Raw genomic sequence first — 15,170 nt, 5'->3', positions numbered from 1 at the left:
CTGAGATTGGACTGTCTGTGATTCTCTTTACTTTGCATCTCAATTGTCCTTTACGTAGTGTTGACCTATTCCCCTTTTCTGTCCCTGGCTCAGGAAACAGTTTTTGATTTATTCTTACCTGATGTTTTGATTTACCTTTCATTAGTCTAAGATCCCCCAAAGGACATAACTAAAATAAGAGTTTGGAAACACCAGCTTTCAGCATATTACTGGACACCTTGAGAAGATCTGACAAAATTTACAAACCCCACAGAATTAGTGAGAAAGCACCTTATTTGTGCATTTGGCTATGTAGGTCACAGCCTGGGGCAGTGGGAGGGCCTGCAGGTGGCAGGTGGAGCCAGTGGACTCAGTGAGTGTGCTGTCTGTGACTTCCTGCCTGTGACTGTAATTAAGGCAAGAGAACCGTGGCCCTGGTTCATCACCTCCCTCTGCCTACCAGCCACACACACAGGAAGGAGCCTGGCTCCTTCTGGCACCCATGCCTTGAAGTCTCAATGTTTTGAATATAAAATGGAGGCAGAAAGTGAGAGTACCACTTCTGGAGATGACAGTGTCTTTTGGGTAGATTCTGAAGTGACAGTGCAGGGGTCCAACCCTGAAGAGGAGGAAGGGAGAGAAGAGCATTTCAGGTAACTATGGAATCTGCAGTTCTCTTGCCTTTCTCCGAACTCCGTTCATCTTCTTCCCCAGCCTCTGCCTTCTCCAGTGGGGTTTCCTTCTTTTTCCAACACTCGATGTTCCCTATGAGGAGGCTTGGAGTGGAAGAGGGCAGGTTTCTAGCTGTATGGCGCGCTCTTCATTCCACAACTTGCCCTGAGCTTGTAAAACACATTTTCATGACTTGTTAGAACACTAGTGAGAGAAGGTGTTAGACAGGTTTTGTAGTAGCATTTCAGGAATTGCAAGTAGAGCCTCAGAATGAACTATACTACCCCTTCCTATATCTGATTTGTGCCCAATAGATTTAATCTGAATTTGAATTTCAGAGGATTTTTCATCCTCTTTTTCTTGGGAATATGTGTGTGTGTGTGTGTGTGTGTGTGTGTGTGTGTGTGTGTGTGTATTTCTGGTTCACCGACCTTATTCATATATTTAAAAAGTCCTTTTGAATAAGGACATATTATGACATGGCATTGAGCCTTACTCATTTTTGACCTTACAGCTTACTGCCCTTGCTTACTTCCCAATCTATCTTGACTTTGAATCTCCGGTAATTTCCTCGAAGAGGTGTTTCAGAGTCCCTCTCCTGAGATAGTGCTCCAATTTCCTGGTGTTGAGAATGGAGAGAACTTACCTGCTTTGTGGGAGCAGGAGACAGTACCATTTCTTAATTCTTTTGGGTTTTGCAGATTTTAGAAGGCTTTATTCTGGGGGCCGGGCGGTGGCGCTAAAGGTAAGGTGCCTGCCTTGCCTGCGCTAGCCTTGGACGGACCGCGGTTCGATCCCCCGGTGTCCCATATGGTCCCCCAAGCCAGGAGCAACTTCTGAGCACATAGCCAGGAGTAACCCCTGAGTGTTACCGGGTGTGGCCCAAAAACCAAAAAAAAAAAAAAAAAAAAAAAAAAAGAAGGCTTTATTCTGGATTTGCTTTTTCAGACAGGGTAGTAAATGAATATTTTTGGAGGCATTCGAAATCTCCTGAAGCAGTCTGAGCTGCATGTTATTGCCACCTACATGGCTAATTAAACATCTTTTATAATTTAACCTATGAGGACTTGGGTAGATGAACGTACCATTATTTTCCTCAGATCTTGTCTTTGTATTTGACATTCTAAAAACAGTCTCTCCCTTTATCAAGGTAAAGAATTTCTTTACCCATGGATTTTATTTTAAAATCAAGGATAAGTAACTGGGGGAGGGAAGAGAATATTAGAAACACTTAATACTTTTTTTTTTTTTTTTTTGCTGATCATTAGTTACAATGAACAGGATGTGTTTTCAATTTTAAAGAATACTTCAATGTTCAAAGGGTAAAATTAACTAATTTTGTTTCCATTTTGTCTCAAATTTTTCCCACCCCCCAATTTTTTTTGTGAGTAAGCCACTGCTCTGCCGGTGCCAGTGTTTCACATAATTTCTAAGAAAGTTTTAAAAATGGTCAGTGTCTCTTGAACAATTCTCAAGAATGCAGTATCTATTTTGTTTGCATCAAAACTATTTTGTCTTATTACTAAACCTGTTAAAAGCATCGGAAATGTTTATCAAAGGAAGAGATAATGTAGGTTTTGTTCCTAAAGGGGATTGGGTTCTGTTCTTAAGTTACTTATTAAGTAAGCACTGCAGTCTACCAGGGATTTCCTTTGCCTTGTTACATTTAAAGGCATATCTGTCACATAGAGCTGTTTTTGTGTGAGTACAGTTTCACCACGAGAAACCCAGCTAGCGTGCACTGCCTTCAGGAGATGCACTGGCTTCAGGAGACCACGATCCCCTCTTCATGACATGGTTGTTCTCGCAAACCAAATATGCCTTGAGATTGGATCTTATTTTCTCTGTAAACTCATAGAGGAGATTGGGGTAAAGACACCTGTCCTGAAGTACCCCATATCTATTCAGCACCAAGACATGAGGAAATACTCTGCGGATTGCCTGTCTGACACTTCAGGCTGTGGTCCCGCCCAAATACCTGGCTGAGCTGGAGGTTGCATGTGTGTGTGTGTGTGTCAGCCAAAGGGGTGGTGGCAGCGGCTGGCAGCTATGACCTGGTGAGAACTACACAGACCCAGTATTGAATATAGGAATCATTTTAGTATAATAAATGTAGAAATTAAGGAATATCCAGAAAAGTTCTTGTGTATTTCATATATTCTAATACCCAGTAAGCCCAAGTGACAGGACTGGTTACATTTTGGTTTGTGTACACACACACACACACACACACACACACACACACACACACACACACACACACACACACACACACACACACACACACACACACACACACACACCAGAATTGTGTAGTCCTTTTCTTTGAACAATTTCAAAGTTGGGTTTTAATTCACTGAAAGAATAGTTCTGTGTCATTAGCTGTGCTATGACTGAATTAAGTCTCACTGTACTTGCAATGATATGTCTGTTGCTCCCAGCGAGACTGTCATCAGAAGGAAATTATTACACATCGAGCATGCATGTCTGTCCTGTAGCTTGGAATAGCAGTGCATTTCTCAATGCAGTTGGAGAAAAGGGCCCTTTCTTTCATATTAGCTCTGGGGAGTTGTCCGTCCAATTTTGTTCAGAATTGTCTGGTGAAATTCAAAACTGCCTACCATTGACTGACAGATTTTTAATTTTTTTTTGACCTGATTTTGAGAGAAGTTAGTGTCATCCAGATCATTTTGGTGAAATGGCTTCTAGACTGGCACATGCAGATCCTTAAGAGTCCTTAGAATAGAATAGTCCTAGAAAGTACAATAACCTTTTTGTCAATAAGGGGAAATCTTATGCAGAATAGGAAAAACACATTTTAATTTTTGTAAGGAGAACATTTTATTTAGGAGTTGTTATATATAATATAAAACCCAAATATATTCAATACCCAAATATATTCAATATTCAATATATTCAACATTCAATATCACCATCTTTTGGTTGTATTGCTGTATTAGTTATCTGCGAAATGGGCTTCCTATCACCAATCTCCATTTTCCAGATGAGCCATTTTTGACTTGGAAAACTATATCTATTACATTGGCAGCATATAGAGGAGGATAAATTTGAACCCAGGAATAACTGGAGTTGAAAACTGGAGACTTTACTTTTATAAAATAGTTTCAAGCTTTCTGCTATTAACTGTTATTCTATTAAAAAAAAATGTCCTAAATGTTAAGAGGAAGTGGCTGAAATCTCAGTATTGAAATTCCCTTTTTGGTTGAGTGTTTTTTTTGTTTGTTTGTTTGGTTTTTTGTTTTGGGGCCACACCCAGTGGCACTCAGGTGTTACTTTGGCTCTGTGTTCAGAAATTGCTCCTGGCAGTCTTGGGAGCCCAGGTCTGCCTGGGTCGACTGTGTGCAAGGCAAGTGCCCTACTGCTGTGCTATCTCTCCGGCCCCTTTGGATGAGTTTTTGAATAGCAGAGATAGATAGATTTTGCAACTAGTTTAAATAGAGGTAATAAAAAGACAGAACCTCTAGAATGCCGAGGAATGCCAATCATGAAAGGTTCTAGTATTTCAGCATTAGAGTGTAGCAGTGTTTATCATAGAATCTTATTTAGATCTTTAAAAAATTACATAAGAAACAGATATGTAGTCTGGCAAGTAAGGCAACATATACTTTGAAACAGTTAAAGAGATTTAATAGTACATACATTTTAATTTCTTACCATGTCTTTATTGGTTTATAGCATCATAGGACTAATAATAGTTCATGAACTTAGTTCTTGATTGGTTTTTTGATTTTATTCTTTGCCTTAGTTGAAGTGGTGCCATGAATTTAATATTACAGGGCTGGAGACATAATACAGTAACCTCTATACCTTAAGGCACTTGCTTTGTATGTGGCCAACTGTGGTTTGATCCTAAGCTCCTCTTGGATGACCCCTGAGCAGAGAGTCAGGAACAGTTTCTGAGCACCAGTGGGTGTGAGAGTATATTTTTTGTCATTTTCTTGCAGTTGTCATATATAGAAGTAGTGTTGGCTATGTTGCCCCGAAAACCTATAAACCAGTCTCATCATTGCTTACTTAAATATCATGTTCTTTTGTTTGCCTCACAAATTATTGACTTGGAAGTCACAGTTTTTATGAGCTTGGAAAGATAGAGATGACCTTAGCAATTAACAATTTACAGGTATCAGACAGAGGCCTATTTTATGTTCTTGACTTTTCACATGCTTCTCATCCTTAGGAGTGATTACTTTGTATGATGCCAAAAATATGTCTTTTGTAATAAAAAACAATGTGTATGGGATCCTGGGGCCTGAGATGTGTAATCTGGAGTATAGGTTAGTCCCTAAACTATTTTTTCAACATTAAATAAACTTTTACTCAACATGTCCTTACCAATGTTACAAGAGCCTGATGTGGACACCCTTTTATCTCTGAAAATTTATGTCATGTTGGAGTGCAGCCACTGGGCTGCCTTTATAATCTGTGAAATGAATATGATTTAACCGTGAGGCATGCTAATACAGGACTTTCTTGGTATTTCAGTAATTAAACACTTTGGGATGGGATCCAAGGTGGTCCTTTATTTGATCAGTCTGACTTTTTGATATTTAAAGAGAGCAGTAGAGCATATAAACTATATAAAATTATCTATAAACCCCCTGTGTATTGATTGAGTTGCTGCCTTAACATTTTTCACACGGTATGTGTCCATGGGTCTTAAGCCCTGCTATGGTGCTGAATTGATGGTCTTGGCATATATAGGCCACTGTAAATATATTTTTTAACTGTAGTAAATGCTTTTTAAAAAAGGTAAATGAAATTGTCATGGAAACCAACTCTTAACACATAGTTGTGTATTTAACATTTGCTAATGAAAATAAATACCAAACTATTTAAAACTTTAATAAAGCCATACCGTTCATTTCCTTTTGAAACTACTATAAGTATTCTAGAAAGATTATAATCTTGAGTAAGCAAAAAAAAAAATCAGTAATTTAATTTAGGGGATCAGAGTGGAGACCATCAGTGCTTTGCTGCATCAAAGCAAGTTTCTTAAACTCTGTAGTTTTACTCTGCCCTGAAGTACTTATCTCCAGGGTTCTCTACACTTTTCCTTCCCAAAGTGAGTAGTTTCTCATTCTGTACTCTCATACTTCATGAGTATTTTCCCCCTTAGCATTTGGAAAATTGTTGGGGTATTGTTTCCCCACTCCAGTGCTGTCTTTTCCTGCTACAACTCTCTTTCCTTCTGTTTTTCTTTTTTTTTCTTTTTTTTTTTTTTTGGCCACACCCGTTTGACGCTCAGGGGTTACTCCTGGCTATGCGCTCAGAAATCGCCCCTGGCTTGGGGGGACCATATGGGACACCGGGGGATCGAACCGAGGTCCTTCCTTGGCTAGCGCTTGCAAGGCAGACACCTTACCTCCAGCGCCACCTACCCGGCCCCCCTTCTGTTTTTCTTTTATGATCTTTAGAGTACATTTTCTTCTCTTCCTCTCAGTCCCCTTCTCCCTAGATGACTTTCTTGTACCCGTTTATTTACTACTGTTTTACTATCTCACTCCCAGTTTCATTTCCTTTGATATGTTTACTATTATTTTTGTCATCAACTCAGATTTGACTATACATATTGTCCAGTGCTTACTGTTGCTACTTTTTATTTATATCCAATTTAATGTATCTGCTTTGATCCACTTATTGATGGATATATATTTTTTGATGGATATTTTCTTGATTTTTTTTTTTGTTCAGATCAGTTCTTTGAAAATCAGGCTGATTTCTTGCATATACTCTAATGGTGGACCTCCATGAATTTTAACTATAGAATCAAGTCATCATGTTAGAAAATGTTTTAAGTTTTTTTTTTTTTAATAATTTTTATTGTGACTGACCAAAGTGAATTATATATCTTTCACAGTAATATTTAAGGTACATAGTGACAATGAATCAGGGTCAGGGTCATTCCCACCACCATGTGTTGTCCTCCCTCCACCCTTATTCCCAGCATGCATTCCATATCTCCCTCATTTGCCCCCCCCCCCCCCGAACTGCTAGTGTCACTGCTCCCTTCTGTGCATAGCTTGTTGTAGATTGGGTATCGATTCTGAGGTCATTGACTTTGAGTTTGGTGTTTGAGTCTGATCATTTCTTACTTCTACTCAATGTTCATACAACTGTTTGGTCCTGGTACCCTCCATTTTATGAGGCAGAACAAGATGATTGAAGTTATGTGGTTCTGTTGGGGAAAAAAGAAAAAAAATTTTTTTTAATTTTAAAAATATTGTATTATTTTAAAAAATTCAATTATTGTTAAAAAATGATAGCCTATATTTATTTTTGTTTACTTATGTTTTGGTTTTTGAGCCATACCTCTTTTAGTCTTTTAGTCTTTTTCTAGATTTGCAATTTTATTCATTCAGTATGCATGTCCTATTATTTGGCTTAACCAAATTTATGTTTTTGGCTGTGAAGAAGAGTATCTGCCTTTCTTTGCCTCTTTCCCTGTTTTCTTTTTATATATATATATTTGGTTTTTGGGTCACACCCGGCAGTGCTCAGGGGTTATTCCTGGCTCCAGGCTCAGAAATTGCTCCTGGCAGGCACGGGGGACCATATAGGACGCCGGGATTCGAACCAAACACCTTTGGTCCTGGATCGGCTGCTTGCAAGGCAAACGCCGCTGTGCTATCTCTCCGTCTTTCCCTGTTTTCTATGGAAGTTCATGCTGTCTACCACCTCTGCCTTGCTGCTTGTTGGTGTAGACACTCACACTAAAAGCCCTTCAGATTGATTGTTATGTTTCTTTTCATTACAATTTTACAATTTCATGATTTCCTTGGGGTGAGTATTTCTTCCATTCTTGTGAGAAGTGGATGAAAAGTGCATGAAGGAGGCTTCATCAGTGGAGGGGGAAATGATTTGTGGCCACCCTTTTCCTTCTGATCTCTCCTCTTTTGCTTCTTCCAGAAGTTGACCAGGATCTCTGGCTTGTAGACACAGGATCCTCCTGGTATGTGATGGATTCATTTTCCTTCTTTGCTCTTAGATTTTTCAGTCTCAGAAGAGATCTCTTCCTTTGAAAGAAAGCAGTCTTGACTTTGACGTTCCACTGGTAGTTCTTTCTATGACCTTAGGGAAAGGAGCTTATGGAAGCATTCAGGGCAGCAGAATCTCTCTGTCCCCTGCCCAGTCTGGTGGATTGGTGTGGAAGTCCCACTTCCCTGTCATCTTCATGCAGAAAGTGTGTTTTTTAAGGAGAATATTCTCTTATACACCTACAAAGACTGAGAAGGGTTCATTAGTATCATTTTTCTTATTTGGAACATAGGATGAATAATTGCATATCAAATGCAGTTAGAGATAGAATGGAAGGAAAAGTGCCGTTAAAAAAAAATAGAGGCTGCACTCAGCAGAACTCAACCTGGCAAGGACCAGGGGTGATTGGTTATTGCTCGGGGACCTTATGGGCCAGTGATACTGGGGTAGAGGCACAGTGTGTGGTCACTTTGTATGGGGTCAAACTTAGGATCACATACTAGACATGTGATCTACCTCTTGAGATATATCTGCCTAAATGCCACAGACATTTTTAAGGTGCTACCAACACAATTTTAATGTACCTGGAAATAAACTGAATAGTAAATAAAATGTAAAGCATTATTGAGAGGAAATGAAGACATTTACTGTACATGAAAAGAATATACCTTGTGCATAGCTAGCAATATTCTACCTAATAAACATGTAAGTAAGTTAATGATAAGAATGGGCAAAACAAAAATAAACCTCGGACATGTTTGAGATTAATCCAGAGACCAAGTAATAACTGATCTCTTTAGTATAGAAACTAACTACATAAAGAAAAGATCAACAATCTAAAAGAAAAAGGTCTAATAGATAAACATATCTATAACACATATATAACATACATATGTGTACTCATATATGTAATGTCTATTGCCATTGAAAATGTGTTTTTAGTTGTTTCTGAATACAAATAAATTAATAGCACCATGTAGTTGTGTTTAATATAGAAAAAGTTTTGAAATAATTAAGTACTCATCAGGAGACTCTAAAACAAAGATTTGGAGAGTTAAAATAAAAGGGCAAAATTCTGTTGCTGCTTGCCTATTCCAGGGTTGAACAGATAGACCTGGCAGAAGGCATTCCTGAGGTCTATACTTCTCAGGCGGTTTATCTCTGCCATTCCACTGTGGAATTTCAAAACTGTTGAGCATTACATTTCGTAAGTTATGAACCTTAAGTAAATACAAAGTGTGTGTCAAAGATTTAGATAATTTTTTTAACGAGCAAAGGCTGGTTCCCACAATTTGAGAAAAGTGTTTTTCTCTTTTGTTTTCTCTCTCAATTGAAAATAGCTAGATTCAAATATGGAATTGTTTCACAGAAAACAATCATAGTTTTAGTTTCAGGTTTTATAGTTGATAGTATACTGTGGCTTTTCTTGTTAGATGTGAAATTCTTCAATGATAAAATTTGTATATAAATGTAGAAAACATAGAACAAAAGAGTCAAATGAACATATATTAGATCTTTATGGAATTGATTCATTGTTACATGGTACAAAATGTATATAAACTTTTATTTATACCTTTTAAAATCATGTGTTAATTTTGGCCAATAAACTTTTACTTTATAAGGTGTGGTTTACATATAATAAAGTTCACACATCTGAAATATACGTAGCTTGAAGAACATATATAAATACAGTAATGTGTAAACTTGTGTAACCGTAAACCCAATCAAGATACGGATTATTTCTAGTACTCTACAAAACCTGGCCAGGGCCTTTCTCAAATGGAATCATTCTGGCTCTTGTCCTAATAGTTGTACTTTGTCTGACTTTGGACATGATGCCATAGAATGATGTCGTTAGTACATGTCCTTTCCATGGTTATTGAGCTGTAACTGACTTAGAATATTGGGGGAAATTGTAATTTCGGTAGTTATTGGGTCTACTGGCTTATATTAGTTTGAGTAGAAAAATTATATGGTTTAGATCTCCTATGTATTTGAGGAGTTTTTGGTCTGCCTAATCTATCAGTTACTAAGAAATCTGTTAAATTTCTGACTGTGATTATAGCTTCTATCATTTCCCTTCTAGTTTTTGCAGATTTTTGCTTTATATATTGTAAAGCTGTTACTTTTGTATGCAGGTTTTTTTTTATTGTCCTTTTTGATTTGGCACTATAAAAGTGTCAAAATGAAAGGCTCCTATTTAGTTCAGTTGGGATTTAAAATCCATCACTTTCTATTGAGATGCAGTTCGTATACCATAAAATTTATTCTTTCAGACTATAAACCTAGATGATATTTAATTCATTCATAAAGTTGAACACTTGTTACCATTACTTTTTAAACATTTCAGAAAGAACTTTCTTTTGGGCTGATATTATTGGTTTTGGCTACACTTGGCAGTGCTCAGGAGCTGTCTCCTGGCCTTATGCTCAGGGCTCACTACTGGCAGTGTTTGAGGGGCACCATATGTGGTGCTGGGGATCAGACAGGGTCAACTGCATGCAAGAAAAGTGCCTTGCCCTTGATGCTATCTGTCTGTCAGTCTGTCACTGTCTATCTCTTTATCAATCTATCACTATCTGTTTATGTTTATTTACCTATTTATCTCATCACTCTGGTCCTGAGAATTTTAAATTATTAATAGAATGAAGAAAGTGAAAAATTTCAATTATTACCTCCAATTCTTTTTTTTTTTTTTTTTTTTGGTTTTTGGGCCACACCCGGCGGTGCTCAGGGGTGACTGCTGGCTGTCTGCTCAGAAATAGCTCCTGGCAGGCACTGGGGACCATATGGGACACTGGAATTCGAACCAACCACCTTTGGTCCTGGATCGGCTGCTTGCAAGGCAAACGCCGCTGTGCTATCTCTCTGGGCCCAACCCTTCAATTCTTAATTCCTGGCCAAGCCCCTCTCCCCAGTTTACTTTCTCCCTGAATCTGTGACTTGATTTTTTCCTATCCATGAAGTAATACAATTCCTTGTGTCCAGCTTCTGCCCCCGTTTGGCATCATGTGTGCCAGTGTGAGTTGACACTTTTTCGTCTTTCTGTCCCTCTGTCATAATAGCCACTTGGTCACACATACTTGGTTGTGGCAGTCACTAAGGTGATGCACTTTTGCGTTTTGCTCATGTGAATTTGTCTACCTCTGGTGGTCACAGACCTGCTGCTGCTGTACTGGCACTCCTCGCCTTTTTGCTCAAACACACTGGGTTGGAGTGTGCATGAGGTTGCGTACTTTGTTGGGACTCTGAGGTTCCCAAATGGCAGTACTTCTATCAGAGATATTTGCCCAGTGAGATGGATTGTTCAATCCTAGGACCAGGAGATGTGATGCTGCCTAGAGGTGCCAGAAACCCTCAGCCCATCCTGGCAGTGCTATACCCAATAGTGCTTGAATATGGTCTTTTGTGCCAGAGACAGAACTAAGTCCCATGAATATCCAGCATATGGCATGATCCCTGTGCCATCACTGACCCCTGGAGCTCTCATTTTTATCATCTGGAATAAAGGCAGATGTTTTATCAGTCAGATAAAGGTGCTGTTGCAGGAGAAAGGGTGAATCAATTTGAGCCATGAAACTACCTTCTAGTCTGACACCATTTTTTTTTTGCTCTTTGAATTGCGATTATCGGAAAAGATTTCATTGAAATGGAATTCTTATTGGTCTCCTATTTTAATCTCTAGGAAGATGAAGTCCTCGGTCCATTCTGAAGAGGATGATTTTGTTCCAGAACTACATCGAAACATTCACCCTCGAGAGAGACCTGATTGGGAAGAAACACTTAGTGCAATGGTAAAGCAACTTTGAGCCTATTTTTATGAAAATGTTTATATTGGGAACAAGAACTGAGTAAGTGTTTCTCTCAGAAACAATATTTTGGTTTTTACTTTTTTCCCTAGTACTTTTTTCTATTAAGTGAATATTCTAGGCACGATTGAGCCCTAGACAAAACATACATTTCTTGCCTTCAAGTAGCTTTAGTTTAAGGGAGTAAGAGGAACAGTTAATAAATTAAGTACATAATTGTGTCAAGTGGTGGTCAGTACTATAGTCAAAAATTTGGGGTGCTGCTGCGGACGTGTTAGCGTCCCTGAGCAAAAACCTTAGTGGGTCAGATAAATTCCCACTGGAATAAGGGGGAAACACGAAGCGGACGAATATGAAATATGAAATAATGATACCACACGCAGTAAGTGTGGGGTCAACACATCTCTGGCAAGAGTGCGGCAAATTTAATCTTAGGCAAAGGAGTATTTAAAGGGAAAAGAGAGGTAGTCATAACATGAAAGGAATGTAATGTACATTGTTTGATTTCAGAACAAATATACATAGCTTTTGGTGTTTTGCAACCTTAGAATAAAAGGAAGACTAAATTCTTACATATCAAAGAAGTTTCCTGGCCCTAGGGGTTATTGGGTATTATTACTGATGTAAATTAAGGGATAGCAGGAGTCCTGGTTTACTCCTGATAACAAATATTCTTGACCTGAGGGAAATAGTATTCTAGCTAGGGGCTAAAACCCACTTCCTATGTTTTGATAATAGAAAGAGAATAACACTAAAGAAAGGGACACAATAATTATACCTGGTGAAATAATCTAATTCTACACTGACCAAATCTGTTTGCAAGCAGGTATTCAAAGTGACAGGGAGAGTTTCCTAAGACAGAAATCATTATGCTTTGAAGCTCAAAAGTAGCTGGTGAGCTTTGAGTTGCAAATATACCAAACCAGCAGGGAACTTTAGGCGGGCTTGCTTTTGGTACTGAAATCCCTTTAATGAGTGCAGTATAGCAAAAGCTGGAATATCTGTAGTAAGCAGAAAGGAATTAAAGGGAAAAATGTCGAGTCACTACCATGTAGGAAGTATGACAGAAATATCGCCAGTGATCCTTGCAAAGGGTCAATAATAAACCTCTATATGGGCCTTCTGGCAGATATTTCTTGGGAGAAAAAAATTAGATAATGCACCAGGAAGGGAAAAGCCACGTCTGGTGTGTGCCCCCCCTAAGTGGGGGGTAACAGGGTACTCTTGCACAGTAGCCAGAATTGAATAATAATTTTTTTGTTTTGTTTTTGGGCCACTTCTGGCGGTGCTTGGGTTACTCTTAGAAATTGCTCCTGGCGATCTTTTGCCAACAACAGAGACTGTTTGAAAAATAAAACTGTATTGGCACTACATACAAGGACTTGGATTAGACAAACTGTTTTGCCAGAGCCTAGAGCTAGTCTTATGCCAGGAAACTTCAGGGGTAGGGTCTCCTTGTATTTAGGCCAAGGCTTTTCCTTTCCATGTCACCCATATTTTGGTGGGCCTATGCAAACAGTAATTGCCACTCTAACACCATTTTTACTTTGCTCCTTTGACTCTACACCTTAAATTAAAAAAACCTATTTAAACTTTTGAGGTTAACATAAACTAATATGCATATGCATGGAAATGTAAAAAATACTATGCCTTCAATGTTTAAGGAGTTACACAAATATGGCTTTTAATTGCTTTGTGTACCACTAAGAAATGTTATAATGTACATCTGGAGACTTGAGGGACAAAGTAATTGTGCATGGGTTCTGTTTTATTTCTTCTTAATTTTCCTTGACTGTATGTTCAAAATTAAGGTGTCAGCAATGGGATTTCTTCTGAGAACTCTGTTTATTGGTGATTGTCCTTCCACGGCAACTTTACCTTGTCCTCTTCCTTTGCATCATTGCTCTCATAATTAAAAATAAAAATTAAAAAAAAAAAAAAAAGAAATTGCTCCTGGCAAACTCTGGGGACCATATGGATGCCAAGAATCGAACCCAGGTCCATCCTAGGTCAGCTGCATCGAGGCAAACTCCCTACCACTGTGCTATCTCTCTGGTTCCTCTAGAATAATTTTTAAAATTGGTAAAATATATTAAAATGATTCAGATTATAACATTAAGATAGATGATAATAATTTGTAAATGATTATAATTGAAAATATATGCTAATCATTTGCATAACTGTTAGACTTAAGTGGAGCCTAAATTTTTGACGATCGTGAATGGACATAGTGGTTCAATTCCATGAAGGAAACAAGAGGTTTAAAAATTAAAGTAGAGGGCCAGAGCAATAGTACAGTGGCTAGGGCACTTGCCTTGTATGTACTTGACCTGAGTTTGATCTCAGAATCTCATGTGATCTCCCAAGACTACCAAGAATGATTCCTGAGACAGGAACAAAACCCTGAGCACCACTGGGTATGGCCCAAAAATCAAACAAGTGAGCATTTAGTGAAGTAGGGCCAGAGGGATGACAATGAGGTTTTGGTACAGACAGTACACAAATCCGACCCATTTAGTCCCTCACACCACTCTGTCCTCTGAGCATCACAGGTTGTAACCTCGAGGCTCCTTAGAACTTCCAGGGTGGCCCTGGTGGTCCCTCACATCACAGGGCCTTGGCATAAGCCACATCCTTACATGGCCCAGAATCACAGGAGGGACTCCTGGACTTCCAAAGAACTATTCTCACCCCCAAAACAATAGCCACAGCAAAAACGTTATGATTTAGGATGGTACCAAACTACATAGGGGCTAAAGGTGTTTGCATTAAGAAGTGTGTGGTCATAAGTTCCAATCCCCTGTCCTTCACTGCCTTAGCTTGAGCCTTCTCTGTCCCCACCATGGAGGGGCCAGGAGTGGTGAGCCCCACAACCAAAACTGCACACCAAGAAGTGCCCCTCGGGCCCGGAGAGATAGCACGGAGAGATAGCACAGCGGTGTTTGCCTTGCAAGCAGCTGATCCAGGATCAAAGGTGGTTGGTTCGAATCCCGGTGTCCCATATGGTCCCCCCATGCCTGCCAGGAGCTGTTTCTGAGCAGACAGCCAGGAGTAACCCCTGAGCAATGCCGGATGTGGCCCAAAAACCAAATATATAAGAAGTGCCCCTCTTGGCAAACCCATGTATGAACACTGTTGTCACCTACCCAGCCCCCCTAAATGCACCACAGCCTTCACCTGTTAGCTTCAACTAAGTGTGACCACTCTGCCGATCATGTGTGCACCAGCCTCCTTGAATATCATTCACGGAGTGCAAGCACATTGACCAGACACGAATGAGCCTGCTCATTGGAACAATAGCTGCTGTGTAAAATGGGATATTACCTGGCCATAAGAAAGGATGTTGTCCTACAGTTCACTGCTACATGGATGGATCTAAAGAGTGTCCTGTTGAGTGAAGTCAGTCAGAGGGAGAGGAACAGATTCAGAATGATCTCATATGTGGAATATAAAGAAACTTTGTAAGGGAATAACAAAGCTCTAAAAGAGCAGGGGGGCTGGTCTTCAGGAAAAGAAACTGGAGCAGTGGGGGATGAGAAGTTAGGGAAGGGCACACTAGGATAATGGGAAGGGGGGAAGTACCTGTCACAGGCAGGGGGTCAAGAGGGAAACTAGGGACATTGGTTGGAGGGAATAGGACACTGGTAAAGGGATTATTGTTGGAGCATTGTACACCATAGTATCTTTATAACTTTATAATTAAGGTGATTTGAT

At 39.3% G+C, this 15,170-nt stretch overlaps 1 protein-coding gene across 1 annotated transcript in view; it reads left to right on the top strand.

The window, feature by feature from the left end:
* The window catches only part of ARHGAP32 (Rho GTPase activating protein 32), a 254,003-nt gene that overhangs the window by 105,606 nt on the left and 133,227 nt on the right, over positions 1-15,170 (top strand). Inside the window, exon 2 of the mRNA XM_049778210.1 lies at positions 11,333-11,441. Coding sequence (XP_049634167.1) covers positions 11,337-11,441 — 105 coding nt within the window. The 5' untranslated portion in view covers positions 11,333-11,336. The remainder of the gene's footprint in view (positions 1-11,332; positions 11,442-15,170) is intronic.

The sequence above is a fragment of the Suncus etruscus genome, chromosome 8 (genome assembly GCF_024139225.1).
Source record: "Suncus etruscus isolate mSunEtr1 chromosome 8, mSunEtr1.pri.cur, whole genome shotgun sequence".
Lineage (NCBI taxonomy): Eukaryota > Metazoa > Chordata > Mammalia > Eulipotyphla > Soricidae > Suncus > Suncus etruscus.
This window is presented reverse-complemented; position numbering and strand designations above follow the sequence as displayed.